Raw genomic sequence first — 27,575 nt, 5'->3', positions numbered from 1 at the left:
AATGAGTCCTTGTCTCAAAAAATAAAAAGGGCTGAGGATGTAGCTCAGTGGTAAACTGCTCTTAGGTTCAATTCCCAGCTGCACCTCCCCCCAACAAAAAGAATCAATAGCAAAGCCAGGTGCAGTGACTCACATCTGTAATCCAGTGACCGGGAGTCTGAGGCAAGAGGATCACAAATTCAAGGCTAGCCTCAGCAATCTAATGAGACCCATCTCCAAAACAAACAAAAACCAAACAAACAATCGTTGGGGATGTATCTCTGTGGTACCACTGAGCTACATCCCTAGCCCTGTTTTTTTCTTTTGAAACAGTGTCTCATTAAGTTGCTGAGGGTAGCCTCAAACTTGTGATCCTCCTGCTTCAGCCTCCAGAGTCGCTGGGATTACAGGCATGTGAGTGCCAGTGTGCCTGGCCTGAAACTTCATTTCAAAAAAGAATCAAGAGCAAGATGGGCTTTCCTATAGTCTCAGTGATTCAGGAGGCTGATGCAGAAGAATCACAAGTCTGAGACCAGACTCATCAACTTAGCAAAAACCTTAGCAATTTAGTGAGATCCTGTCTCAAAATAAAAAGGACAGGGGGATGTATGTAGCTCAGTGGTAGAGTGTCCCAGAGTAGATGGGATTATAGTTGTGCATCATCAAACTTGGTTTCAACTGGATTTTTAAAATGAACTTAAAATTTTTATTCTACAATCTGTATAGGAGAATAAAAATTGTCTGAGTCCACAGAGAAGGTCAAAGAGGGAGCTCTCTTGCCGTGTGTGGTGGCACATGCCTAATCCCTGTGGCTCAGGAGGCTAAGACAGGAAGATTGTGAGTTCAAAGCCAGCCTCAGCAAAGGTGAGGTGCTAAGCAACTCAGTGAAACCCTCTCTCTAAATAAAATACAAAAAATGGGCTTGGGATGTGACTCAGTGGTCAAGTGCCCCTAAATTCAATCCCTGGTACCAAAAAATGAAAGAGGGAGACTCTCTTTTCCAAATATTAAGGCATACTGTAAATCCACAGTAATGACAGGGTGTGATACTGATGCAGAAATGACAAGGACAACAGAACAGAACAGACCTCAGAAACAGACAATTTGTATCTAAGAATTGGCCACGTAGCGGGAGGCAGTACCCCTGTAATCCCAGCAGCTGGAAGGAGGAGAGGGCCAAAGCAGGAGGATGGCAAGTTCAAAGCCAGCTTCCGCAGCTTAGCAAGGCCCTAAGCAACTTAGCGAGACCCTGTCTCAAAGGGATGGGGATGTAGCTCAGTGGTTAAGGGCCTTAGGCTCAATAACTGGTATCCCCAAATCAAACAAACAATAACAACAACAACAACAAAAAAAAAACTCCTGACTTGTGACAAAAACAATACAACAATTCACAAATTTATGGGAGAGAATTTACTAGATGGTGTTGGGGAATTGTCTGAGTAAAAGAAGAAAATTAAGCTGTACTTTTCCATTATACAATATAGCAATGTGGACAACAGATGGATTAGAAGTGAAAAGTTGAAAGATCAACTATAAAGCTAAGAGAAGAAAACAAGAGGAAATCTGGGGCCCAGGAGTAGGGGAATATTTTATTAACAACCCCCCAAAACACAAACATAAGATAAAATATGATCAATCTGACTATTAAGAAAGTGGATTTCTGTTCAATCAAGGATGTCACAGACACAGTTAAAAGGTTAATAGACTAAAGTACTTGACACATCTAAAGTTGACAAGAGATTAATATCTACAAGAAAAAGATGAAAAATGCAATTGAATAATAGCAAAGGAAACAAATAAGCAATTCATAGGAAGGAAGACTAGTTACATCCTTGTTTATGATCATAAGGAATTGAAGACAACCTAGCTGTCCACTCCCAGGGGAACAGGAATTTAAAATGTGGTAGACGCACACCAGGAAACACTATGTGGCAAGAAGCAGCAACACTCAAGATGTACATGTATCAACATGGAAGAATCCAAGACAGTGAAAAAAGTAGGAAAGCATGAAAGTTACAGCGGTGTCATTGTATAAATTTTTACATACACCAAATAACACTGCTTAATTTGAAAGGATATATACATAACAGGAGTCACATATCAAGAAAGTAAGAGTGTCAGACACAGTGGTACATACCTGTAATCCCAGCAATTTGGAAAGCTAAGGCAAAAGATTATAAATTCAAAGTCAGCCTCCATAATTTAGTGCAACCCTATCTCAAAAAAATTAAAAAAGGGGCTGGGGATGTGGCTCAAGCGGTAGCGCGCTTGCCTGGTATGCGTGCGGTCCGGGTTCGATCCTCAGCACCACATACAAACAAAGATGTTGTATCCGTTGAAAACTAAAAAATAAATATTAAAAAAAATTTTTAAAAAAAGGGTCACCAAGTATGGTGGTGCATGCCTGTATAGCCACTTGAGAGGCTGAGGTAGGAGGATCCCAAGTTTGAAGCCAACTTCAGCAATTTAGCAAGACCCTATGTCAAAATAAAACATAAAAAGAGCTGGAGATGTGGCTCTGTAGATAAGGACCCCTGGGTTCAATCCCTAGGACCAAGAAAAAAAAAAAAGAGGGGTGCTGGGGAAGTAACTCAGTAGTAGAGTATCCCAGGGTCAATCCACAGCACCTTACCCCCCAAAAAAGGTAAGAGTGGGTGCCTATGGGATAGAGCAGTGTGGGGACTAAGGAAGAAGGGGGAAGCCTAATCCAACTTGAGGGAAGGAGTTTTTGTACTGACAATGTTCTATGTGTGAATCAGGTCATATGATTTTTTATTTAAAAACATTTTTTTTTTTTTTTTGGTATACTGAGGATTACACCCAGGGGCCTTTACCACTGAGCTACATCACTAAACCTTTATTTATTTATTTATTTGTTACCAAGTTTCTGAGGCTGGCCTCCAACTTGGGGTCTTCCTACCTCATCCTCCTGTTACGAGGAATACAGGCGTGCACCACTGCACCACACAAGGCGTAGAATTCCTGCATTGCTTGGCTTCTGAGGTACAATAAAGTGACAATCAGGTACAACACATCCTTACACATAGTTTGTAACTGCAGAGGCCATTTGCCTGTGATGGAGAACCTAAGGCCATCAGGGGGTCACCTGTGGAGTCTGCCTGATATTTTGGCAGATGGGGACAGAGAGCTGGATCGCAGTGACATGGAATCACTGGATAAAGCTTTCACCTATACCAGGGTTAACTCTTAAGCTTACTCAGTTATATGAGTCAAGATATCATTTACTTTTTTTTGGCAATGCTGGGGATGGAATTCGCTTGGTCCATGCTCTACAACTGAGCCCCAGCCCCAATTTTTTTTTTAATTTTTAGTTATTAACTTTATTTTTATGTAGTGCTAAGAATCAAGCCCAGTGCTTCACATGTGCTAGGCAAGTACTCTACCACTAAGCCACAACTCTAGTCTCCCTCCCTTTATTTTTTTTTCAAATATTGTTTTAGTTGTAGATGGACACAATTATCTTTATTTTTATGTGGTGCTGAGGATCGAACCCAGAGCCTCGTGCGTGCAAGGCAAGTGCTCTAGCACTAAGCCATAACCCCAGCCCTCCCTCTACTTTTTTTTTTTTTTTTGGTTCTGGGGGTGAACCAGGGCGCTTTGCCACTGAGCCATATTCCCAGCACCCGCTTTTTTAAAATTTTGAGACAGGGTCTCACTGAGTTGCTTGGGCCTCACTAAGTTGCTGAGGTTGGCTTTGAACTTGTGATCCTCCTGCCTCAGCATCCCGAGCTGCCAGAATTACAGGCACATGCCATCTGGCCCAGCTTCCCTTTACTTTTTAAACCAGGGGTTTCTGATGCCTGGAATGAAATAATTTAACTGGCTTTTATCTTTGCCTGTATGTTAAACAATAACTATACTGTATTTTTACAAAAACACCAAGGCTTTACATCTGTATTTTGGAAAAATAAGAGAGCAAAAGGAAGCATTAATTGAAAAAGCAAAAAGACAATCCCAGTGCCTCCCCTGGCTCTTCTTATGTGCTAGGAACCATGCTGGGTGCTTTCCAGATCAATCACACCTGCCGGGTCTCCATCACCCTGTGGATGGGGAAAATACACCAAAGGAGCTCAGGATCACATCTACAGTGACACAGCGGTGTACAGGGGCAGGTAAGCCTAAGTCTGTCTAACACCAACTTCTCCTGCTCCACATTATGTCATCCTACTCGAAAAGAGAGAGTGAGAAAATGGTGAAGGGACATACACAGGGACACAGAAGAGGTAAATATACAGCAAGACGGAAAAACCAGTCATGTTTTTTTTTTTTTTTGAGAGAGAGAGAGAAAGAGAGAGAGAGAGAGAGAGAGAGAGAGAGAATTTTAATATTTATTTTTTAGTTTTCGGCGGACACAACATCTTTGTTGTATGTGGTGCTGAGGATCGAACCCGGGCAGCACGCATGCCAGGCGAGCCCGCTACCGCTTGAGCCACATCCCCAGCCCCTGAAGGCACATGTTAATGAGACACAGCCAATTCTGAGGTAAAGACACTCGTCACATGTCAGAGTATACCTACACAACAGGCTGTCATTGTCCTTTGAAAAGCACAACATGATCTCACAACATGACCCCAAATCCTTGGGGCACCCAGAATTTGCTCTTCTGCTTCCATTTCTAATTTTCAAAGTTCTTTTAAAGAAAAGATTTATTTTCTCATTTCTCAAGGCTCTATGTGTAGTTTCAGACACCGACTTTCAGATCTAGAGTATGAGATTATTTATTGTCCATCCCAAAATAAACTTCTGATGGTCCATTTGCTAAACATACAGACTGCAGATATATAAAAGATACTGCGAGTTTTACCTGAGATAGTAACCTGAATGCCATCTGTACAAGCGTCACAACTCTGGATTTCTATGCAACTTAAAAAGAGTAAGGTAGACTGCTATGTACTGATGTGGAATAATTTCCAATATAACAGAAAAAAAATGCTACAATACAGTGGTTATGTGTGCTAAATTCAGGACCAAAAGTCAGATCCATACTTCTGCTCACACCTGGGGAAACTGGTGGCAGCAGTTGCTCTGGGGAAGGAAAATGGGGATTAAGGGAAGGAAGGAGATTGGCTTTGCACTCACTGGTCACCCATGTACAAACTTAGTACTGCACTTTTTCACCAAGTGCAAGGATAATCTCTTTAAAAACATTTTTTAATTTTAAATCAAACTATCCATTGTGTCTTTCCTCCAAGCCAGATCCATTTTTGAGATCTAGAAGTGTATGAGTGGAAGAAATATACTCTTATGTTTTCCCTTCTTCTGGTAATGAAACAGGAAGAACTCCTTCCCATTTCTTTCTTTCTCTTCAAACAAGTTCATTTATCTGTTTATTTATTTATTTTGGTACCAGAGATTGAACCCAGGAACACTTAACCACTGAGCCACATCCCCAGCCCTTTTTATTTCTTAATTTTGAGACAGGGTCTTGCTAATTTGCTGAGGCTGGCTTTGATCTTGAGATCCTCCTGCCTCAGTCTCTAGAGTTGCTGGGATTACAGGTGTGAATCACCACACCCAGCCATATATTTGTTTCTTAAAGAAAAACAAACTAAAAAACCCCAGCTTACTTAAGTTATCCATGTTCATTGAAAACATCCAAGTAAATGGAAAAATAAGCACTCACACCACCATTTTTTTTTCTTTTTTTGGTTGTACCGGGGATTGAACTCAGGGGCACTCAACCACTGAGCCCTAACCCCAGCCCTATTTTGTATTTTATTTAGAGGCAGGGTCTCACTAAGTTGCTTAGCGCCTCACTAATTAGCTGAGGCTGGCTTTGAACTCATGATCCTCCTGCCTCAGCCTCCCTAGCTGCTGGGATTACAAAGCATCCACCACTATGCCCAGCTAGCCACTCTATATTTTTATAGTGTGTCTGTTCAGCTATGTATTTTTCTGCACATACATATTTATACTTAACTGCATAGGAATACCTTGGTTACTTCTTTTGAATTTGTGTTATTTTTATTTGTGTAATTGATCTTCTCTACTGTGGCATATAGGTTGTTCCTGATTTTGACTATTATGAGCAGCACTGTGATGTGCACGAACCTCTGACAAGTTATTTTCCTCTAGAATAAGTCTGTAAGGACAAGAGCCTTCATCATCTGTTAATCTAGCTTCTACCTCCACCTAGAGTTGCTGCTCCACGTGCCCTTTTAATTGGCCACCTGCTCCTATGCCAAACTCCAATCTGAGATGATTTTGTGCCTCTGGAGAAGAGTAAAATGTGCTTCCTTCTGTAAGCATTCTTTTTTTTTTTTTTTAAGTTATTAGTTGTTGATGGACTTTTATTTATTTATATGCGGTGCTGAGAATCAAATCCAGTGCCTCACACATGCTATGCAAGCGCTTTTTCCACTGAGCCACAACCTCAGTCCCTGAAAGCATTCTTTTACACTCCACTGAGTAGCCATACCTTGTGTGTGCCTGGCCTTCATTCAATTCAACCCTAGAAAACTAGTTTTATCTATTTACTTACTTGATTCTCTAAACTGATAGCTGAGCCTGAAACCCTCAACTCCACGGACCACACTTATTCTTTAAAAAATATATTTTTCCACATACAGTACATAATAAACAAAATTAGTATACATGATAGTAAATCTAACATTTATTCAATGCTATGTGTGAGACATTGTACTGAGTTAATAGCTATTTTTTTTTTTTTCCTTCAGCACTGGGGATTGAACCCAAGGGTGCCGTGCTTTTGAGACAGGGTTTAAGTTGCCAAGACTGGCCTCAAACTTGCCATCCTCCTGCCTCAGCCTCCCGAACAGTTGGGATTACAAGGCCACTGTACCCAGTCTTACCTAGACTTCTAAGATTGAATTCTTCCCCTATTCTTTTATCTTAACGACACTTTTCTTAGAAGTCCTATACAAATAAGGTTTTAAAAGATTATTACTCCTTGGATATTTCCCTTAAGAACATTTCAAACCCTGTCCCTGGTAGCATCAACTCACATGTACATACCCTATTACCCAAAGGAATGCCCCAGAGAACCTGCATTCAAGGACTCCCACTCCACTATCACCCTCCCCTCCTCATTCACACGTATGGATCTCCCTGCTTCTTCCAGATGCCGACAAACCCCACCTACTTGGAGACCTTCCTCCAGCACCGTCTACCACACTGCGACTTCTCCTTTGCCTGGAACTCAAATGTCATGTGGCGCACAATTGTGGACACATTTGGATTATCTTTTAGTTTGTCAAGTGATTGAAAACTGTGACTATACTGAGAGTGGGGACCATGTCCTTCACTTCTGTACCCCAGAGTGCCCTGCACAGGGTGATACAGACAACGTTCAACCACTACTGAAAGAATGTAGTATTAAAATCCAAGTTAACCAATAACACAACAGACACGAGAATAATATGTACATTCCTTTTTATTTAATACAACAAACACGTAACACATACAAAAAGAAAAAAAAAACCCACACTCATGTAAAAGGCCCTGTCACAAAGGATAGACAGGAAACGTCTACACTGAATCAAATAAGGCTCTTGCTTCAAAACAGGGGTTCACCAGCTATACCTGGAATATGAGCAAGGCTGTTGCAAAAAAAATAAAAGAAAAATAAACAAAAGTCCCTGCACTGAGGAGTATATCCATAGGGTGATTTACTAAATTCACAGATCCATATTTAGGAATGTTTATGCTCTTTTGCAGATCCAAAATTCATCAGGGTTTTATGAAATGTGTGAATTGTTTTAGTTAAAGAAATTTACCTGCTCTTCTTTTTTCTTAGGAAAGCGTGGCAAGAGCTCTCTAAGAGCTAGAGAGCAGCAAAGTTTGGAAGGCTTCACCATGAACATTCAAAGTGCAGGTAGAACTGAGAATGCAAAGGCAAGGTGGCAGTGGGGACAACAATTTAACCCTAAATCATTTCCTGGTAGCTAGCATTTAATCATCCACTGGCAAAGACAGAATGGAAATACCTCGGCTCAGTGCAGGGTCAGTAGCAGCAGTTTGTCCATATTCCTGCTCCGAGCTGAGCCAGAAATTAAACAAGCACCAGTTCATCTCAAAAGAGCCTTATACAGACACACACACACACACACACACACACACACACACACACACACCCACTCATGTGTTATCACCACCCCCTTTTATTTAAATTTATTATTATTATTTTTTTACTAAAATAATACAAAAAAGGGAGACAGGTATATTTACAAAAATCCATGGCTGGTACAGTACATAATTTTTAAGACACACTAAATGCTACAATCTTTCAGGTCCTGAGATTATTACAAATATCAACTCAAAGCTTGTGTTCAGGTCCAGTTTTTAAAGGAGGAAAACAAAATCCCAAAATATTAAGTCACACACTTATTTGAAATACAGCATTATCCCTTCAAGTTAGCAAAAAATGTGCCTCCCTACCTGCAGGTGCAACACAGAAAGTCGTGCCCTTCACCTAGAGGACCGTCTGTCTACTCCTTGGGCTCTTGTGACTGCTTCTAAAACATGGTGGCATCTGTTAAGTGTGAAGGTGGCTAAAGAAGAGGGACTGTTTAATTGGAGGGAAGCCCCTCTGTAGAGTGGATATTTAAAGTTCTGTTTTTCCTTCTGCTACAAACAAGTTTTTCCCTTATCAAAATTCATAAGGTAAGGATTGGAAATATGTGCTTGCTCAGACTAAAAATCAGACTCATGATTTCGAATCAATAGCAAATAACAAATAGGCCCGCAGTTCCATAATAATTTTTACAACCTCAAATAAATCTTCTTGTTCATAATTAAAGAGAGAAAACACTCATTACTTAGTTACCTTAGTAGACTTTAATACATTATTTGGGGCATAAAAATTTTAAACCAGCCAGAGATTTATTTTCCTCTTCTTTAAAGTTTGACAGTGCTTAGCAAGAGAAATGGGCGAGCCTCAGATTTACAGACTTTCTTCAAAGAACAATTTTCTATTTCTGATACTTCATAATTTTTCAATGGCAGTTGACAAATGAACAGTTCAAAGCTTGGATCTCTCCTCTGGAGGCTAGCCATGGATCAGAGGCAATCATTTGTAGGGTAAGAACCAACCTACACTGGTAGAAGGCCCCCTGATTATCTGAAGGTGTCAGAAGGTATATGTAATTCATTATGTAGGCATAACCAAGATAAAACAAAAACAAAACAAACAAAAACCCAACCAAAATTGGCCAAACTTTCCAACTAATTATATAAAACAGTAATATCTTTGTCAACTGACAATAACTCTTTTCCTTTTAATGCTACTAGGCAAAATTGAGGAAATCCTTGGTAATTTTGCAGGTAAGGGAAAGAAAACCCATTTTTTCAGACAGAGGGCACACTACTCCTAAAAACAGCAGAGATCAGCAAAAAAAGGAGGAAAGTTTATAACTGCAAGCACAGAAAACACAGGATAGCTAAGGTCCGATGATTTAAGGGCAGGTTGTCAGACAGAAAAACATGTCAACCAACCAGTCTTGGTTGCTGCTAACTGCTAAATGTGCTCTGTAATTAGAAGTAGTTTCAAGTCACTGTGAGTAATAATCAACTGTATTTCAATCAGGCTTCTACTAGTGCTATTATAAAATATCTAAAAGCCAGATTTAAGATAGAATTCTATTACTAATAGCAAATGGGAGCAAATACTGTATACAAAGTTTTCTGAGGAACATAAAATTGGTACTAAGGATTCAATAAAGCCTGCTTGACTCAGATTTTGCAAAGTAGATTTGTGCTAAGGGAAGTATGAAGACCGTCAGAGAAACAAGAGTCCCTGAAAAAGGTCTGCAATAACTGTGAAAGCTATTAGGAGGAAGCCACAAAATATGCTATTACCACATTATATAGTAACATTTGTGTGTGTGTGTGTGTGTGGTGCCGGGGATCCAACTCAGTCTTGCGCATGCTAAGCATGCACTATACCACTGAGTTATAACTCCAGCCTATGCAATCTATTTTTTTCAATCCAAAGGAGAAAAAAAATTCCAGTCATCAAGTCCTGGACGCAAAGATCTTTAATTATATGACAGAGATTTCAAACAGCGTTCTTGACCTGTTTGGATAACAGTTTGAAAAAGTATCCACAGTTTAAGTACTACCTGACTATAAAATGGAAATTTGGAGAAAAGACTGAGAAGTAGAAATACTACAGTATGAAGAAATAAACAAAATGCACAAATAGCTAGTTTCAAGCAAATGGTACTTAGGGAGTATATGAGGGAAATGCTACTCCTTAGGCAGTCTCTGCCTGCATCCTCTGCTGGGATGTCAATAGTTTCTCAAATTGTAGGCTTTAGAGCTCAGTGGGGTCATTGGAAACAGCACCACAGAGAGTGAGAAGAGGATGTGAAGACAGTTTGACCTTTCATCTCCAGACTCTAAACAATTTTGTCACTTTTTTGGGGATAGAGATACTGGTTGATGACATGGTTAACTTAAGAGCTCACAGCAAAGGAAAGAAGAACAAAGACTAAGGAAATGAAGAAAGAATAATTCAACATTACTATTCAAAGCTATTTTTAATTCGAGTCTGACCACCTGTTCAGCTCTATAAACCTGAACACTGTGTCACACAATCTAAAACTCCAGAATGGAACACTGGGACGATTTCATCCTAACAAACCAGACATTCCACAACACTAACTACAGTTCCACACTAGTGAAAGGGTCTGCAGTTAGCGTTTGAATTTTAAGTTCACATTTTAGGATAAACACATAAACTATGTCTATTTTATACTTCTGTTAGTTTTCCCTGGAGGAACAAACACACATTCAACAAAACCCTTTTGTCTTAGTTCTTTGGGTAGAAGTCTTAACATTTGTTATCTGAAGAATGGAAAAATAGGGAAATGTGTTAAATAAAAAGTAGGGTTATCTGCATAGTTGATATTTAGAAGCTACTAACTAAGGCCTTATCTGGAAAAAGCAACAAAAAGTCAAAAAGGTGATTTAAAACCAGACCAAACCAAACCATATCACTAGAGATTAACTGGGTCTTAGCCAATTCTGGAATTCACCAGATGCTTTGTCTGCTTGGGCCTGGTGCTTTCTCCTAACTCACTTGAGCTGGAACTGTTCCTCAAACCCCTGCATTCTCTTTCTATATGCTACACTTTAAACTCACACACACATCCTAACATTTAGCCCTAACTAAAATTGCAGCATCCATTTTTTTCCTGTTGTTTTAAGTGACAAAAGGAAAATTCTATGTATTACTAGTACATAGGGATGGAAAGTGGGATGAAATTGATCTTCATTTCCTACCGGGAGCTGGTGAAACCATATTTCCTTCTCTCCTGACCATGCCCACCCCTGGCCCAGCTGTGAAATGAATCCTGCCTTTCCTGTCCCATTTTCCTACAACCTGAGCAGCTGATAGCTCCAACTCTTGTGTAGGCTGGAGAAGCTTGAAACACAAAGGTAGAACTGGCTAAAAGTGTATGCAGCTGGCTATGTGTAGTGCTTGCTCCTTCAGTGCAGAGCTGGATAAATCTACAGTTACAGGAGTTGCATGCGGTATCTGATTTACAAGCATAAGGAGGCTCCCCTTCACTCTTAGAAAGTTAAAACTTGGTTATCTATCACCAAACAAGTAATATAAGAAAATTAGATTGAGAAGATGAAAAAGTGAGGCAGATAAAACTTTCAGAATAATTTATCAATTCCAATAATCAATCATCCAAACAACTTTAGCTCCACAAAGACCTTTGCAAAAATCATATAAGCAGTAACCCCATAAAAAGCTAAAAACAAAACACCCCTTATATTTAAGAAACTTAGTGTCATCCCCCAGCTTTGTTAATCTGAAACTAACCATTTTTTTCTATATACTATGTTTGAATAACAAATACGTATGTAAATTAGAGTTTCAGTGATATTTTTTAAAACTTAAAAATTGTGGGGTACTCTTTATATCCATACAAGGAAATCATTTTTTAGCCTCTGCAGGATGTAATAGTATTTTTAATTATATAGGACATTTTAGAAAAACTCAAAATATTTTTGAAATAGTAAAGTCTCTGATATCCCTGGGAGGTAGGTGAATATTTATACCCAATTGTCTCATGGGTAATCTGAGGCACAAAGGTTAGTTAAATGATGTCCCCGTAGACCCAGTAATTTAGAAATTAACACTCACTACTGAACTCTGGCTGCCTGACAAAGTTTTGCTACTAGGAGTCTCTGCTTTCTCCTTTTAGCCACCAGTCTCTTTTCCTCAAATAAAAGTTTACTTAAAAGGGGGCACTTATTAGATATACTGTATTGTTTTTGAGGATTGGTTCAATTTAGTCTCCCTTAACATGTCACATTATATATATTTTTCACAAGAAACAGACAAATCTTAAGATACTGAAAATTATAGTATTTTGCTCAAGGGAGAAATCTAAACAACCAGAAAATCAGAGCCAAATGTAGTTATCTGACTAAAAAAATAAAGGCTGAAGAGCTCTCAAGAATGCTATAGATTATAGGAGTGTTGTCCTCAGTATCTGAAGTCTTTCTACTTCTATGTTTATTAATGTTATAATAAATATGTAGCTATGATTTCTTAAAAAATCATTTCTCCAGAAGAAAATATGATACATTTTTAATGTTGACACAGTTGAAAACTTCCTTCAAAATGTATTCAGATAGCATCACACGGTTCCAACTCTAGCCCTACAAGTTTTGAGTCTTGCCTGCCACAGTGCACTTAATCAATTCAATCCACAAGAGACTCTTGTTAGTCCAATGCTTTTTCCTATATTACATATGCCAAGTTTGAACGCATGGAGCAGTAGGTTATATCCAGGAATAGTCAATGAATCTGCTAAATTTATTTTACTCGTAAAACTATATATTTATATATATATGTATATATATCTGTTACATCTACAAACAGATATTTAAAGGGGGAAGATAGCATCTTGTGAAAAGACAATTTCCCAATCCACCTATTTAATCAACTTGACTAAAAGCAACAGAATAGACAGAAGTTTTGCAAATGTTGAAAGGGGAGTGTTCAGAGAGGATGCAATGATACAGCAGCCACTAGCTTTATCTGTAAGTCTATACGTATCTTTCAATATAGCCATATACACATAAAGAAAAGGAAGAACATTACAGCATGACGTGACATTGGCAAGTTTGACATTCTTCCTCCTGAATCCCTTGACTTATCAGTCTGCACTTTAGGAGATCTGAGAACACTTTTGAAAGAGGGGAAAAAAATAAAGGAAAAAAAAAAAAAAGGCACTTAACAAAGACAAAGGCCTGAATTGAGCATGTTTTAGAGGAGTAATATAAGCATTTATCAGAGCTAAGAAATTATTTACAATTATTTTCCCTTAAAATTTTATAAAATAAAATTGCATAACATGTTTGTGATCAGTCATTTATCTACTACTGCACTTTTCTTCTGCTTCATTTTTACAAAACTGAAAGCACCCCCCACAAAGCAAAAACAACAACAACAACAAAAAACCAATCATACATGCAAAATAGAAAGTAAAAGTGCCCCTTCTGAGAACATTAGGTCAGCAGAAATCATAGTGCTGAAGCACAAGGGAAAGTTCTCAAGTTTGGCCTGATTATAAGATTTTTCTCATTCTTTTTTCAACTTGAAAAACAAAACAAAAGCCAACAAATGAAGCAAGCAAATTCAAAACAAAATGATAAAAACAATATAGGGACCAGTGTGCTTTTTTATGGTACACTCCTAAAATAAAGTATCCTAATTCTACACATGGGTCAAATTATATGACAAAACTCCTAGAAATAAAGAAGTGTAAATTAAAGTACAAGTTCATTTTACAAAGGTAGCAGCAAATATGATAGATAACTGGAGTTTGAGAGGTGATCCCAAAGGACACAGAGTTCTCAATATCAATGGCAGTTTGAATAACAGTAGAATTTTCATTTCAGAAAATGTCTTAAACCAAGTAGAGGTGGAAAGGAGTATGGGAGAGGGCAACCAGAGGAGAGAGACTAGAGGTGCCCGCCCTTTCCATCCCTGGGTAGTAAACAATTTAGATCTGCTTTGGGAAACAAATATCCTGGGTTAAAAATCAGTTCCAATAAGTTGTTTCAAGCAGGTGTCAAACCCACAGTATTAAAAAACTTTTCTGTGCCCGGTTCTTCCCCTTATGTCGGAAATCCAATAAACCCGATTCAGTGTCTATGATACAAAATAATGTAATTTGGGCTAACAACATCCATCAAAGGGGTGGTGGGCATACAAGAATTTACTAGCACAATCCTCTTGATTTCTTTAAGATATCAGGATTTTGTGGCTACAGTTCAACCTCACTTCTTTTCCCAAAACCTTTTCTTCAGGATGTTTTAAAATCATGATTTCTAAACCTCTGATATCAGAAGCATATGAGAAAAAATTATAATTAACTTATAATGGAAATTATTGCTTGCATTTACTTTGGAGGCTCTGAATGAGCTTGACACTTTGCTCCCAAACAGTCTCCAACTGAGGCCCAGCACTGCTATCTCTGAGGACAGCTCTGCTGACCGTTATTGCTTGTGAATACTGAGGATTACCTAGTATGTACAGTAACAGCTTATATATCAATGAAGGCAATTTCAAACATAAGACAGTTGGAAACAAACAGCTTAATCTTCCTGAATCAAGAATCCCGCTGAATGGGATATAATTAAGTGTGCTGATTACTTTTGCATGTGGATGTTGCTAATGCTCTTTAGAAATACACATTGTTCTATAGATAACCTTTCCAATCATTCACCATTTTAAAAAATAACATAATTTGATTTTAAGTGCAAAAATACAGTATGAGTCACAAGTCTCTGTTAAAAAATAACCAATTTATATGTTTGTTTTTTAGTAATAAAAACTGTAAAGACAGGTGACCATGAAGCTTGGACACCATTTTCAATGTTAGGATCTAGAAAAGAAATGTTTGTATTTACATGCAGAAATCTCTGATCATACTTTATGAAGAAAGACAAGGATTTTGACCCATTTGTACAACATAAAAGAGGGGTCTTGATTGAAACGAATAAAAATTGATCAGTAAAACGGGGAAGGGGGTTGCTGAGGTGGAGATCTGACATAGTTGTCAAGGATTCAAGACTGAAGCGAATAGAACATAATCTCTATATCATATTCTCAGAGCCAAGGGCCTTCAGGTTTTTGACTGGTTAGCATAAAATGACACAGGAGAGAATTAATCCTGATGTTTTCTAATGAAGGCAGAGTCCTCAAGGATCTTCATATAGCATGATTCAGAATTGGTGGATTTAAGAAATTACAATTATTATTCTTTGACTTATACCAGCAATTCATAAGAAGATACATGTGTATATGTGCACATACATACACATGTGAACGCCATATACAGCTATTGGCAGGAAGGCAAGGTTAATATACTCTCTAACTTCTTTCCTGGCAGACAAAGTAAAGTAAAGCTCCCTTCTGGAAGGAAAACTCATCACCGTACCCAGGAATATGAGCAAAGGCAAAAGCAAGAGGTCTGTTACAATGGAATAATCATGAGTCTAGTAAGCTTCCCTAATTAAAAAACCAAATAAATCTTAATCAAACTTACTGAATTCAAATCAAACCTCTTTACAACATCCCAGTATCCCTCCAAAATATCTACCAGGATTCATCCACATTTATTTTATTGGTAAACTAAATTCTGAAGAGGTGAAATATTATATCAATGATTCCTTTGAAATAATCATTTCTCCTTATTGTAACAAGTTCTCGGAACTGAAGTTTTCAGTTATTTATTAACCCTTTTGCTATAAAACAAGCCAATGTGACTTTGAAGTCAAAATATAGGCATGTAGATCAGAACAGATCTGTGATTATTTATAGTCCTGTAGGCTATTTGGGACTTCTGTTTACTAAAGGAAAAAAAGGGCCTCCTTAATACTCTTATTTGAATAAACTTACTGGTACAGGGTAATGGAAACATGGAAGAAAGCTTGCTATCACCAATCTAGTGCTGATTTTTTGGTTAGTCTGCCATAAACTGACCAAGGTTACACCATGCAGAGCTTAACCATTCTTGGGTATAGTTTGAAAATACTCATAAGTTTAAAACTCAAGAGATAACAGAATGATGAGGAGGCAAAATAAAATGTATGCAAAGAGAACTATAAATTTTTCCCTTCACATCCTTTGTTAGCTATGCTATTTGCTTAGTTAAAGAAGCTATAATAACTAAGAAGTCTTCTTTGTAGGCTTACTTGCTATCAACACTGAGAAATATCAGTAAAGCTTTAAAACTCCAAATGCTTGAAACAATTTCACAACATTGGATAAAGCGAGTTAAACCACATTGTGATTGTTATAAAAAAGATACTCCCTTGTACATAATGAGCCTAATGCAATTCCTCTCCCTAAAAATTAAAAAACCAAACAACTATATATGTGCTATTTGGATGACCAGTGAGGAAACACAGGTAGTACTCACTGCCACCTGTTTGTATCAACAGCCAACAATCACCTGAAGAACCCCTAGCTGAAGGAAGAGAGAGGGAAGTTGTGAGGTGAACTTGGGGGAATTTACAGTTTTTGTTGGTAGGGCCTGCAAGGGTGAATGAAGATGAGGAAAGCAGCAGCCCTATAATAAAGATTTCCATTACTCAAGTGAAACTGAGTCACATTTTAACACCAAGACTAGAAATAAAAATGAACCAGTCAAAACTAGATACATAAATCACCTGAAGAAAAGAGTTAAGTACCTACTTCTGAGTGGAAGATGAAATTGACCCTTTCACAAAAAGGGGACATGTAGGTTTTTGTCTGTTAAGAGCAACAGGCTCAATTTCTTGACTTTTAAAAATCTAAATGATTTAGTAATATACATAACTGTGCTAAAATAATTTTCCTGAAGCATCTTCAGTCCACTGATTTACATGGGGAGTTGCTACATACTGGAGAAGATTCAAGTTTGCTCAGGATGTTTGAGGGTGCAGTATTTCTTCAGCTAGTGTTTATATCAGACATAGGGTCACCCAATTATTTTGTTGCAAATTTGCTAAATGTCCACTTAAACAGGCATGATTATTACTCCTGACAAACTAGCCTAATTCCAGATCTATTGCTTTTATTATTTAATTATGTCTACAAGTGTTCAGAGCCAACCCCCAGGATGGATGGTGTTTACCCAAATCCTCTCAACTTCCTCCTTCCTACCCCGGGGAAAAAATAATTTGTACTTCTGTGGGTTTGACAGCTGAGTCTCTTTCAAGTCAGGTAACATGGTAACTTTGTCTTTCTTTAGCAGAGACCAAAGGTCACTAACTTTGCACAAAAGCATTTCTTCCTCCTGCACCTGGCTTTGCTCAAGTAATGTTTTCTTTCCTTTTCCTCCTCACCACAGTGCTTGGGACGAGAATGTAAACATCGACAGAAACAGCAGCCCTGTGACCACATAAGGACTTTCCCATCAGGTAGATCCCGTCAGCCAGCTACACGTCTCATCTCTCTGCTTGCTGAGAAGTCACTGAGATTTCCGTGGTAACTTAGTGTCCCCTTTACTTTGGCCTCCATCTGAGAAAAAGAGATGTTAAACTGGTATAGTTTGGCATGTTGTAAAAAGCAAATAAGAGAAACAGAACAAAAAAAGACTTTAAAATTTTTATGTGGATGACCCCTCTTAAAAGATAACCTTTAATATTTCACATGGTGTAAAGCACTATAGTGGCTGATTATGTCTGATGCTGGGAGGAGTATAAAGGAATGAAAATATTTCCACCTTCTACCACATCTTTTGATCCCTTTGAGAAAATTTTTAGTTGGAGACAGACACAATATCTTTGTTTATTTATTTATTTTTATGTGGTGCTGAGGATCAAACCCAGTGCTTCACATGTGCTAGGTAAGCGCTCTACCACTGAGCCACAACCCCAACCCCAATGACACAGTATCTGATAATTAATTCCCACTATGTAAACGAATGCAGCACATTGGTAGTGAAAAATTTAGCTGTATTTCTGTTTTGGTCCTAACCTAGCAAAAGTCTAGGTTACTGGGAACCTAGTCTGCTACTGGGAACAATGGTTTCTATTTCTACATTCTATTGTTTTACTGTTTATGGGGAAAATGTTGATTATTTAAATCTTAGCTAAATTACCTACAAATGCTGGGAGAGGATAGAAAAAGGGGATACCTGGGCAAGAGTAGGACCCAATGACCCGGAGAGCCAACGGAATATAGAGAAAGTCTCTAACAGGTTAAAGCCTTAGGCAAGGAAAACGAAGGCCCCAAGACAACCCAGGCCTGAGAGAAAAAGACAGGGGAAGGAAAGCTTTACTTCAGGGAAGAGGCATGAATGTTAGAAACACACAGGTGAAAAGGAACAAATTATTACAGCACAATAACAGAATCTTAAGGCTGGAAGAGGCCATAAATGTTACATGGCCAGGCCCACTCATGTGATATCTACATTACTTTGGAAAAACATAAAACCAAAAAAATTGCCTCTCTTGAAGAAAAGCTGTATCAATGAAATACATATCTATTTCAAAAGCTGTATTAATAGAATACTATTAAAATGACTTTGGTGATAACACCTAAGTTTTTCTCATTTATAATAGGATATATTTACATTTGTAGAGAGAAATGGTTTGATCTGTGGTATAATTAAATTCATAAAATGGTACAGCAGTTTAATAAATGACATTTTGCCCAAAGAAATTTTAAACTGAGCAAAATAAAATACTCAGATTTAACTGGACTGAATTTTTTGGTTTTCCTCCTGTAATGAGAATTGAACCCAAGACCTCACTCCACATGCTAGGAAAGCACTCTACCACTGAGCTATATCCCCAGCCCTTTTTGTTTCATTTTGAGATAGGGTCTTGCTAAGTTGCACTGACAGGCCTTAAACTTGCAATCCACCTGCCTCAGCGTCCTAGTAGCTAGAATCATAGGAGTATGTCACTGAACCAGGCTTGGACTGTGAATTCTTTACCTGGCCTATCTCCTGTTTTTGTAAATAAAGTTTTGTTGGAACCCTGTCAAACTTTGTTTACATATTGACTATGTTTGTTTTTGTCCTGTAATGGTAAGGTTGAGTAGTGGCAACAGACAACATATGCCTACAAAGTCCTTTACAGAAAAAACTTACTGATCTATTGTTTCAAACAAGAGAATTAACATTAATTGGGTTCTTACTATGTACCAAGTACCATGCTAGAAGCTTTAATCAGTTATTTTTATTAGAGTCCTAAAAGAAGTCTATTCAAAACACCTTTTTGTCCTCAATTTATAAGCAAGAGAAATGATGGTCAAACAAGAATCCTGCTACAATTGGTGGTTCTGGAATTAAAAACCCAAGGCTGATCCTTTTTTTTTTTTGATGGTGCTGGGGATTGAACCAAAGGTCTTGTGCGTGCTAGGCAAACACTCTACCAACTGAACTATATTCCCAGCCCGCTCAAGTCTGATTCCCAAGTTCAATTTTTTATGGTAAAAAGTGTTTTTAAATGAAAAATTTTAAACTTTTTAACTTCGATTATTTGGAAGATATGGATAGTCATATCTCCTTCTGGTTCTGGAATGGTGGTATTGAGCAGACAATAAGATGATTCACAAAGAGCTGAATACTGAGGTCTTCTTGAGTCACAAAAATCCAGTTTGTATAATTCCTCACAGATGGTCACACTCATGCCAATCTGCCCCAGGAGCAGGCAGATGGTCCCCATCTGAATCATGACACTAAGCAGATGTCCACAGTCAGGGAATATCCAGTTCAGTCACAGAGCAATCATCCTTATGAATGTAAGCCTAATCAAGTTCGGCAAGATCAGAAGTGCTGATATTTGTTACTACTTTATATTGCCCATTTTGTACAACTGGATGAGCCTGGTCTTATTTATTAATATTTATTTGGTACTGTGGCTTGAATCCAAGGGTGGTTCACCACTGAGCTAAACCCCCAGTCCTTTAAAAAAAATTTTATTTTGAGACAGGGTCTAAGTTGCCAAGGCCAACCTCAAACTTGTGATCCTCCTGCCTCAGTCTCCTATTTCATTGGGATTATAGATGTGTGCCACTGTGATCAGTTATTTTTTATTTTTAACTGATATACAAAACCACAAAAGATGTACACATTAATGGGATAGCATGGAAGGTTTCGTACATATATTCAGTGTAATGCTCAAATCTGGTTTAACTTTTTTTAAAATAAATTTTTGATAGTGAAAACCCTCAAAATTCTTTCTTCTAGATTTTTTAAATATACAGCACCAAACTGTCAATAGTACATCAGAGCTCCTTCCATCTGCCTTTGGTCTTTTTTTTTTTTTTTTTAATCATATATTCTTCAGTTGTAGGTGGACACAAACCTTTAATTAATTTTTAATGCGGTGCTAAGGATCGAACCCAGTGCCTCACGTGTGCTAGGCGAGCGCTTTTCCTCTAAGCCACAACCCCAACCCCTGCCTTTGGTCTTTTAGAGGATTAACGGCAATTTATTGCCTCAAGGTTGTTATGTAGCTCCCATTTCTGCACTGTGGTCAATGGTAAACTGGTTCAAAGATCACCTTTAACACAGTGGTTAAAAAGAATAGCGAGGTTCTTCTCAATTTCCAAAGTTAAAGAAGGTGGATAAATAGTTATTTCTCCTCAGAAGATCCTAAAAATGGCCTCCAGAATTGTATTTTGGGTGTCCACTGAGATCACCTACTGGTATAAGCAAGAATCTGGGCCTGGTGACACATGCCTGTAATCCCAGTGGCTCAGAAGGCTGAGGCAGGAGGATTCCAAGTTCAAGGCCAGCCTCAGCAATTTAGTGAGGCCCTGAAAAAACTTAGGGGGGGGGGGCTTATTTCAAAATAAAAACAGGCTGGGAATATGTTTCAGTGGTTGAATGCCCCTGGGTTCAATCCCTGGTACCAAAACAAAACAACATCCCCCCCGCCCCCAAACCAAACCAAACCAAACCAAACAACAAAGAATCTGGAGGCCAATGTTTTATAAACAGGGCCAATATCCAACATCGGATTTCAGAGTGGGCTAGCAGGGCAGCAAGCAAGTATATAACGCATAGCATGAACCACATTAATTTAATCAATGCTAAGATGCAGGAAAGTCTAATGGTTAAGAAGAATACAACCTGGATGAGAGTGTAGCTCAGTGGTAGAGTGTGTGATTTGTATGTATGAGGTGCTGGGTTCAATCTTTAACATTATTAAAAAAAAAGAAAAAAGAAAAAGAACATAGGCTTTCTGGATTTGTATCTCAGACCACTTACTGGTGTGTTACCTTGGGCAAGTTGCTTATCTCTGATTATTTTCTGATCTGTAAAATGGGGATCATTATTTATCATTCATGAGCTTGTTCTGAAGATTAAATAACTAATCACATTAAATAGACACAAGACTAAATGGCATTTAGTGAGCTTTTGACAAATATAAACTACTATAATTTTGCAATGACTTCTGTTAACTATTTTTAAGAATCTTCTTAGCTATCATTTCCATATAATAAATACTTTCAAAAAGGCTCTTTTCATAACAAAAGATCTCATTTACCTATTTTCTTTCTTTTAAAGTGAGTTTGTTGCCAATGAGCAGGTATTAAACTTTTTTCCAACTTTTATCATTCCATTTACATTGTTTTCAGAAAAGTATAATCTGTATCTATAAACCTATATAAATAATAGACAGATGAAGAAATAGGTCATTTTCTTACCATTAAATGTTTGCTGTAAATGTGTAGGCAGAGGTGAATGGGAAAGTGTTGCTGTATGCTGAGTTCCTGGCTGTAAACCCTTTAGTAAATCTGAGAAGAAAACAGAATTTGTCAGTAATCTTTCAACAAAGATTTAAGCTTTCTTAAAATCAAACCTAAAAATAGTTCAATTTATCTAATGTCATCATAGCCCCGAATTCAAAGGCCTTCTAAAACTAGAATATATATATTTTTTAAAAGTTTACATATGTAAATGTAGATAAGTATATGCAAAGAACCGAACAAATTTGACTTCCTTTTATAATTTCACTTAGAAGTGCAGTATAGAAGGTTCATTAGTACATTCTAAAACTGTAAATAAATTCCCAGAGTCCAGTAAGTTGACTTCTAGATGAAATCAACTATGCTTCTTTTTTTAAAAAAACCTGTATTCTCCCAGAATTCCAACTGGACTGCTCTCAGTCAGAATCAATGACTGAGGCTCCCTGTTCTCTCACACTAGACAGCCAAGGAAAAGAAAGGCCCCACTTACTCTGAGTGAGGCTATGGTGGAAAGCGGCTGAGGTAGATCCTGAGGTGGCTGTCACTCCAGCTGTGTCCGTTCCAAAGCCAAGTAGCTCCAAGGGAAACTGGAAGGGCATGGTCACTGGAACAAGGCCACCCAGCATCCCAAAAGGAGTCACATTTTGATTTGTTACAGACAAAGGTGATGTCATGAGAGTCAGAGGTGAGGCATTAGCCAATAATGATGCTCCTGCTGTGGACTGTGCAGAAACCAGGGGTCAAAATAGATAAGAAATAGAGCAGTCAACCTAAATTGATTTATTGTATTTAATATCCTCATGGATGCAAGACTGTGTCTTGTATCTGTTCTAATAAACTCTGTGAGAGAAAATAAGACTGAGGTGAAAATTACATTTTAAAGAGCTACCAATATTGATTTTGAAAATCTGCAAATTACATTTAGAATTTCTTTACAGAAATTTAGCTATTCACCACTTTAGACCCCCTCTTAACTGGTCAACATGATTCACTCTCCTAATCTAACTTCTACCCATACATTTCCACTTCTTCACTTTTGCTCCAGGCCCACAGACATGAATCAATATAGAAGTAATTCCATGCAATTTCATATGGTTCAATCCTTAACACTACTAAAAAAACTCATCTTCTGGCTTGTCACCATCTCTCCTGGCACAATCTGTGCAACCGCTGCTCTTGCCAGCCCCTAATCTATAGTCTTGACTTCCACGACAACACCTATAAAGAGATGAAGTCACCTGGATGTTCTTCCTCATCTTTAGCCTTACTTGCCCTTCCCCATGGGTAACTGACAACCACCTGGCTTGTGCCACAAATCCCACCTTGCAGAGCTTTCTTATAGAAATCTCCAGTATCACATTTTTTTCCATGTTTCCTCTGCTTCTTATATACAGACCTCTAATTCATATTTACAGTCACAGTTATTCTGGACTCTTCTCCAACTCCTACTAACAATCTAACTTATTTGTCTTCCTTTTATTATAAAATTTGCTGAACTCACAGCTTTCTTTTCCACATCTAGTTTCTCCTTACCCTCTGAAAGCTGATGTCCACATCACTACTTTATTTAAGACTCCCTAAGGTAAAAGGTAAACTAGTGTTTTCATGTTCCTCCACCTGATCTTTGAGGTGCTGTTTGTGAATAAAGGCATTTAGATCAGAAATATGCTAACACTGATGAGCTTTCATGGAAAACTACATAAATATACCCCTTAAGCTAATTTAATTCTTTCAGGAATTTTGTATGCTGCAATTAAATGATTTTTCCCATTTTGACTTTTTTTCTTTTCTACATGTAATTATCAACAAATATTTGATACTATCAAGTTTGTGCCACTGAGTTTTCTTTTGCAGCCTTATTTTACAAAATATATACTTATTTTACAAATTATATACAGTTAAAAGTACAAAATATATACAGTTAAAAATACAAAATATATATAGTTAAAAACTTTATAGTTATAAATGCGGTCAAGAAAATGGAATTCTTTAAATTTTTTTAGTCAATAATAAATGTTAGCTATTATTAGTTTTATTTTGGATGTTATTTCTACCCCAAACCCCATTCTAATAAAAAGTGGTGGTATTATTACTTAGTCAACTATAAGGAAAATATACACAGTTTTTCTGTATGTGTATGGAACACTGCATGGATTTGTACACTTAAAGAGTTCATGCCACTGCTAGACAAAACGTGAAGAATGTTCTTTAGAAGTCTTTTACTTTGGTTATTGAACTTGTTCTTTTATTTCCTCCCCTTCTCTCATCTCCTTTGCTATTGTTGACATTTGTGGCCTCTTGTTTCAATTCTAATCCTGTGTATATGCGAGTTTGGTGAAAGGTCACACTGGTGCATCTGAAACTCACTGACCTGACGTGTCCCGAACTGGAATCTCCTTCTCCAGTCAGCCCCACCTCCTGCTAGCTGGAAAGTCTGCTCCTTTCTAGCCACTGAGGCTGGGAACCTTATTTTTCAGGCCTCATAAAATGAAGGATGAGATAAGCTCATAGTCAACAAACCCATTCTTTCTTTTTTACCAGAACCACTTCTTATTTTAGTACACATCTTCATCAGTTTACACTTGGACTTGACAGCTTTTTAAATTTGCCAGTTTTTTCCTCTACTGTGCCAACTACGATACAAAGAGGTGCATTTAAGAAAAAAATTACCAAGTTAGAGTTAATAATGTCTTAAAATGACTAGGACAAAAGCATTTAAAAATTAGCAAGTCGTTTCTTCATTTTAATCATAATTTTATGACAGAAGGCAATGACAAGGATGATATAGAGTCTCCAAGGTTGTGTGCTCAACTGGTGACCCCCAGTGAAAAACACTAAATCTAATAAGGAGAACCTTTTAAATTTTTTTCTGGGGGAGTCTAATTGAAGCACTAAAATGGATGGAAAACATAAATTAAGGCAAGTTCAAAACTAAATAACTTGAGTATTAGCAACAACCAAAAAAAAAAAAAAACCATGCCATAACTCTTTATACTTTCTAAGAATTTCCATACCCACCTTTGTTTATAAATCTAAACTGAAGCACCAGAAAATTTAAATGTTATGTGTGCAATTATCAACTTCTCTAAGATGGAGCTCTTTCAGAAGCGAGGAGTCTGCTGCTAACATTCATCATGAAGTAGGTGAACAGTTCAGACAATGACCCATAACCAGGTAAAATAAGAAGGGAAACCTTTTTCTTCCTATGGTGGGCATGAAACCTTTTAAAACCATGTGTTCTATTTTGGTATTTTTGTTCTATTTTGCATCTGTCCCCTATTCTCTACAGTACCTACAGTGATCTTTCAAAACATAAATTAGACCACAACCTCCTTTGTTTAAGACTACTCTCCAATATCATTCCTGCTACATACAGAATAAAATCCAAAAGTATTACTGTGGTGCACCCTGACAAAGTTCTCCATGACACAGTGAGGTCTCTTTCCCCCAACAGTCTAGGCCTTCAACCCAGGCTCTTTTCCCCCTTAATGTCTTCACACTGCCATTCCTTATCACCTGGACTTTACAAGACTAGCTCCTGTTCATTTGATCCTTAGTTTAAATGCTACCTCCTCAAAGAGGCTACTTCATTCTTTTTTCTGTTAGCACCTCTTTATTGGTGCTTTATTATTTTTTTTCCACAGTACTTGTTATGTTTTTTAAAAAAACTGTGTTTAACTCATCTTTCTACCTAAAATATATGCTCCATGAGAAAGGAACAGTGTTCCTTAATACCTACAAGAGTGCCTGGCACATAGTACATACTCAATCAACATTTACTGAATGAATAAGTGGGTTTTGGAATTATAAAGTAGCAATGATAGGATTCACAGAAAATCTGTATATTGAACAGCAAGAAAGAACAGAAAATCTCTGGGTGGAACACTGTTAAACAGAAAGTAGGCAGAGGTAGCAACTTGAACCCAGAAAGATTTTAACTTATGTCCTTTGTTAAAGGGCCTGTCATTTTCACTGCAAATGAGTAGATAGCTTCAGATGCCTTTCAGACAGAAGGTGAATACTTCACAGGAAGTCTGCTTTCAGGGTAAAGTGCTAGGACAGATCTGGAGGCTATAAGGTAGCTGATGAGACTTCAATGGATGCTATGTCAATAAGAAAACCACCTTAGGTTCACAAAGGGTAGAAATGACCTTTCTTCAGTCAAAGCAGTAAGAGAAAAAAAATTAGATCAGATATGAAGGCAGGGACATTGGATTCTCCACATTATAAAGCCATTCGGGAAACAAAGAAAACAAGGAGGGAGTAGTTACTTGTCAGAAACACAAATTCTGGCATACAGATTTCTTGTTGGCAAACCAATTCTTTGTTAGACAGTATCTGGGTTCTCTGGAAATAAATGATCAAACACAGGAAGTTCTTTGGAGAAAATATAGAATGGATAGATTCTGCAGATGACAAAGGATGAAGAAAGTTTTAAACTTATACTCAAAGAAAAAGAAACAAGTAAAAAAAATTTTCTTTTTTAGCTCTAGGAACCACCCCCCAAAATTTATAAAGCAAGCAAATAAAACCACAATTATGATATTTAGCTCGAGAGAAACAATATTTACATAGTGAAGATTTTTTTGTGTGTGTGTGGTGCTGTTTGATTGAACCCACCAGGGCCTTGTGCATGCGAGGCAAGCACTCTACCAACTGAGTTATCTCCCCAGCCCACGTAGTCAAGAATTCAACCAAAAATTGTAATTATTCTTTGAGAAGAATAAGGCAGGTACGTATAAGAGAACTATGAGTCTCATTTTTCATAATAAAAAGATAAAAGATACTATAGTACTAAAATTTATAAAATTAAGAGTTTTCTAATTACTACTGTTATTTAGAAATAAATATGTAGAAGAAAAATATTTAAAAGTGATGTTAAAAAGAAGGCTGTAGAGTAGGCAAATGTCATTTTTGAGAGAATTCTACTGATTCATTTGATCAAATTAAAAGTTAATTTTTTAAAAAAAGTGTCAACTTTTTAGCAAAGATAACACAAAAGCAATGAGGAATAATTCCCAGTCTTTACCTATAATTAAAAATTTAATTTGCAATCTCTAATAACAATTTTGTTGTCATTATTTCTTCTCCTTTCTTTTTCTTTTTCGCAGTGCTGGGGATCATACCAAGGACCTTGCATGATAGCCAACTAAACAACCCCTGAGCTACATACAAACCTCTTCTTTTTTGAGACAGGATCTCACAATGTTACCCATGCTGACCTTGAACTCCTGGACTCAAGTGATCCTTCTGCCTCAGGCTCCTAAGTAGCTGGAACTATAGGATCCTGCCACCTCCTGCTCAGCTTTAATTTCTTATTTTTGACTTAAGTAAAATTATACAGATAAAACATCAGTTAATACTTCAATTACTGAAGTACCATTCAACTGAATTTGTTCTACATTAGAATTTTGGAAGTCATTGCTAAACCTACTTAAAGGACAGCATGATAACTTGGGTATTAAATAAGTATTGAACATAAACCCTTATATAGCAATGAACAGTAGGGTACCTCTACAAATAGCAAAGAGAAATCCTTACGTTACACATTCCTAGTCCACATACATAAGAGGCAGAACAAAGTTTTCAGAGTAATTTCTTAGATAATACAATTTCATAAAACAATAAAAGTAATGTTTGAATGCAGCAATGAAATGTATGAATAATAAATACTTCTCAAAAAACCTAGGATAAATGAAACCAATATTCTTGGACTGAAAAAAAAAAAATCAGCCAGGTCTGAAATTAAGAGGTGTTACTATTTTAGGTGCAAAATTAATGAAAACTAGGCAAACCTAGCCATAGTCTAACAACACTTGGATTTCAAGGAAAAAAGAGAAAAATTTTACTAGCATTTAGGCAGAGAAAACAAATTACTCATAAAAGGGAATTT

The 27,575-nt window shown here is 37.4% G+C and overlaps 1 protein-coding gene across 3 annotated transcripts in view; it reads right to left on the bottom strand.

Moving 5' to 3' along the window:
* UBN2 (ubinuclein 2) overlaps window positions 1–27,575 on the bottom strand; it is a 91,212-nt gene that overhangs the window by 4,927 nt on the left and 58,710 nt on the right. For 2 of the 3 annotated variants that reach the window (XM_081288483.1, XM_081288484.1), the window contains exons 15-17: window positions 22,173–22,404; window positions 21,641–21,730; window positions 13,167–17,494 (exon numbers count right to left, since the gene is read on the bottom strand). In XM_081288483.1, the coding sequence (XP_081144609.1) occupies window positions 17,445–17,494; window positions 21,641–21,730; window positions 22,173–22,404 (372 nt within the window). In that variant the 3' untranslated portion in view covers window positions 13,167–17,444. Of the gene's footprint in view, window positions 1–13,166; window positions 17,495–21,640; window positions 21,731–22,172; window positions 22,405–27,575 lie in introns of those variants that run through there. The other variant, XR_014021297.1, reaches the window with a different exon arrangement.

Source organism: Spermophilus citellus, assembly GCF_964194105.1.
Source record: "Spermophilus citellus genome assembly, chromosome: 3".
NCBI classification, from domain to species: domain Eukaryota; kingdom Metazoa; phylum Chordata; class Mammalia; order Rodentia; family Sciuridae; genus Spermophilus; species Spermophilus citellus.
This window is presented reverse-complemented; position numbering and strand designations above follow the sequence as displayed.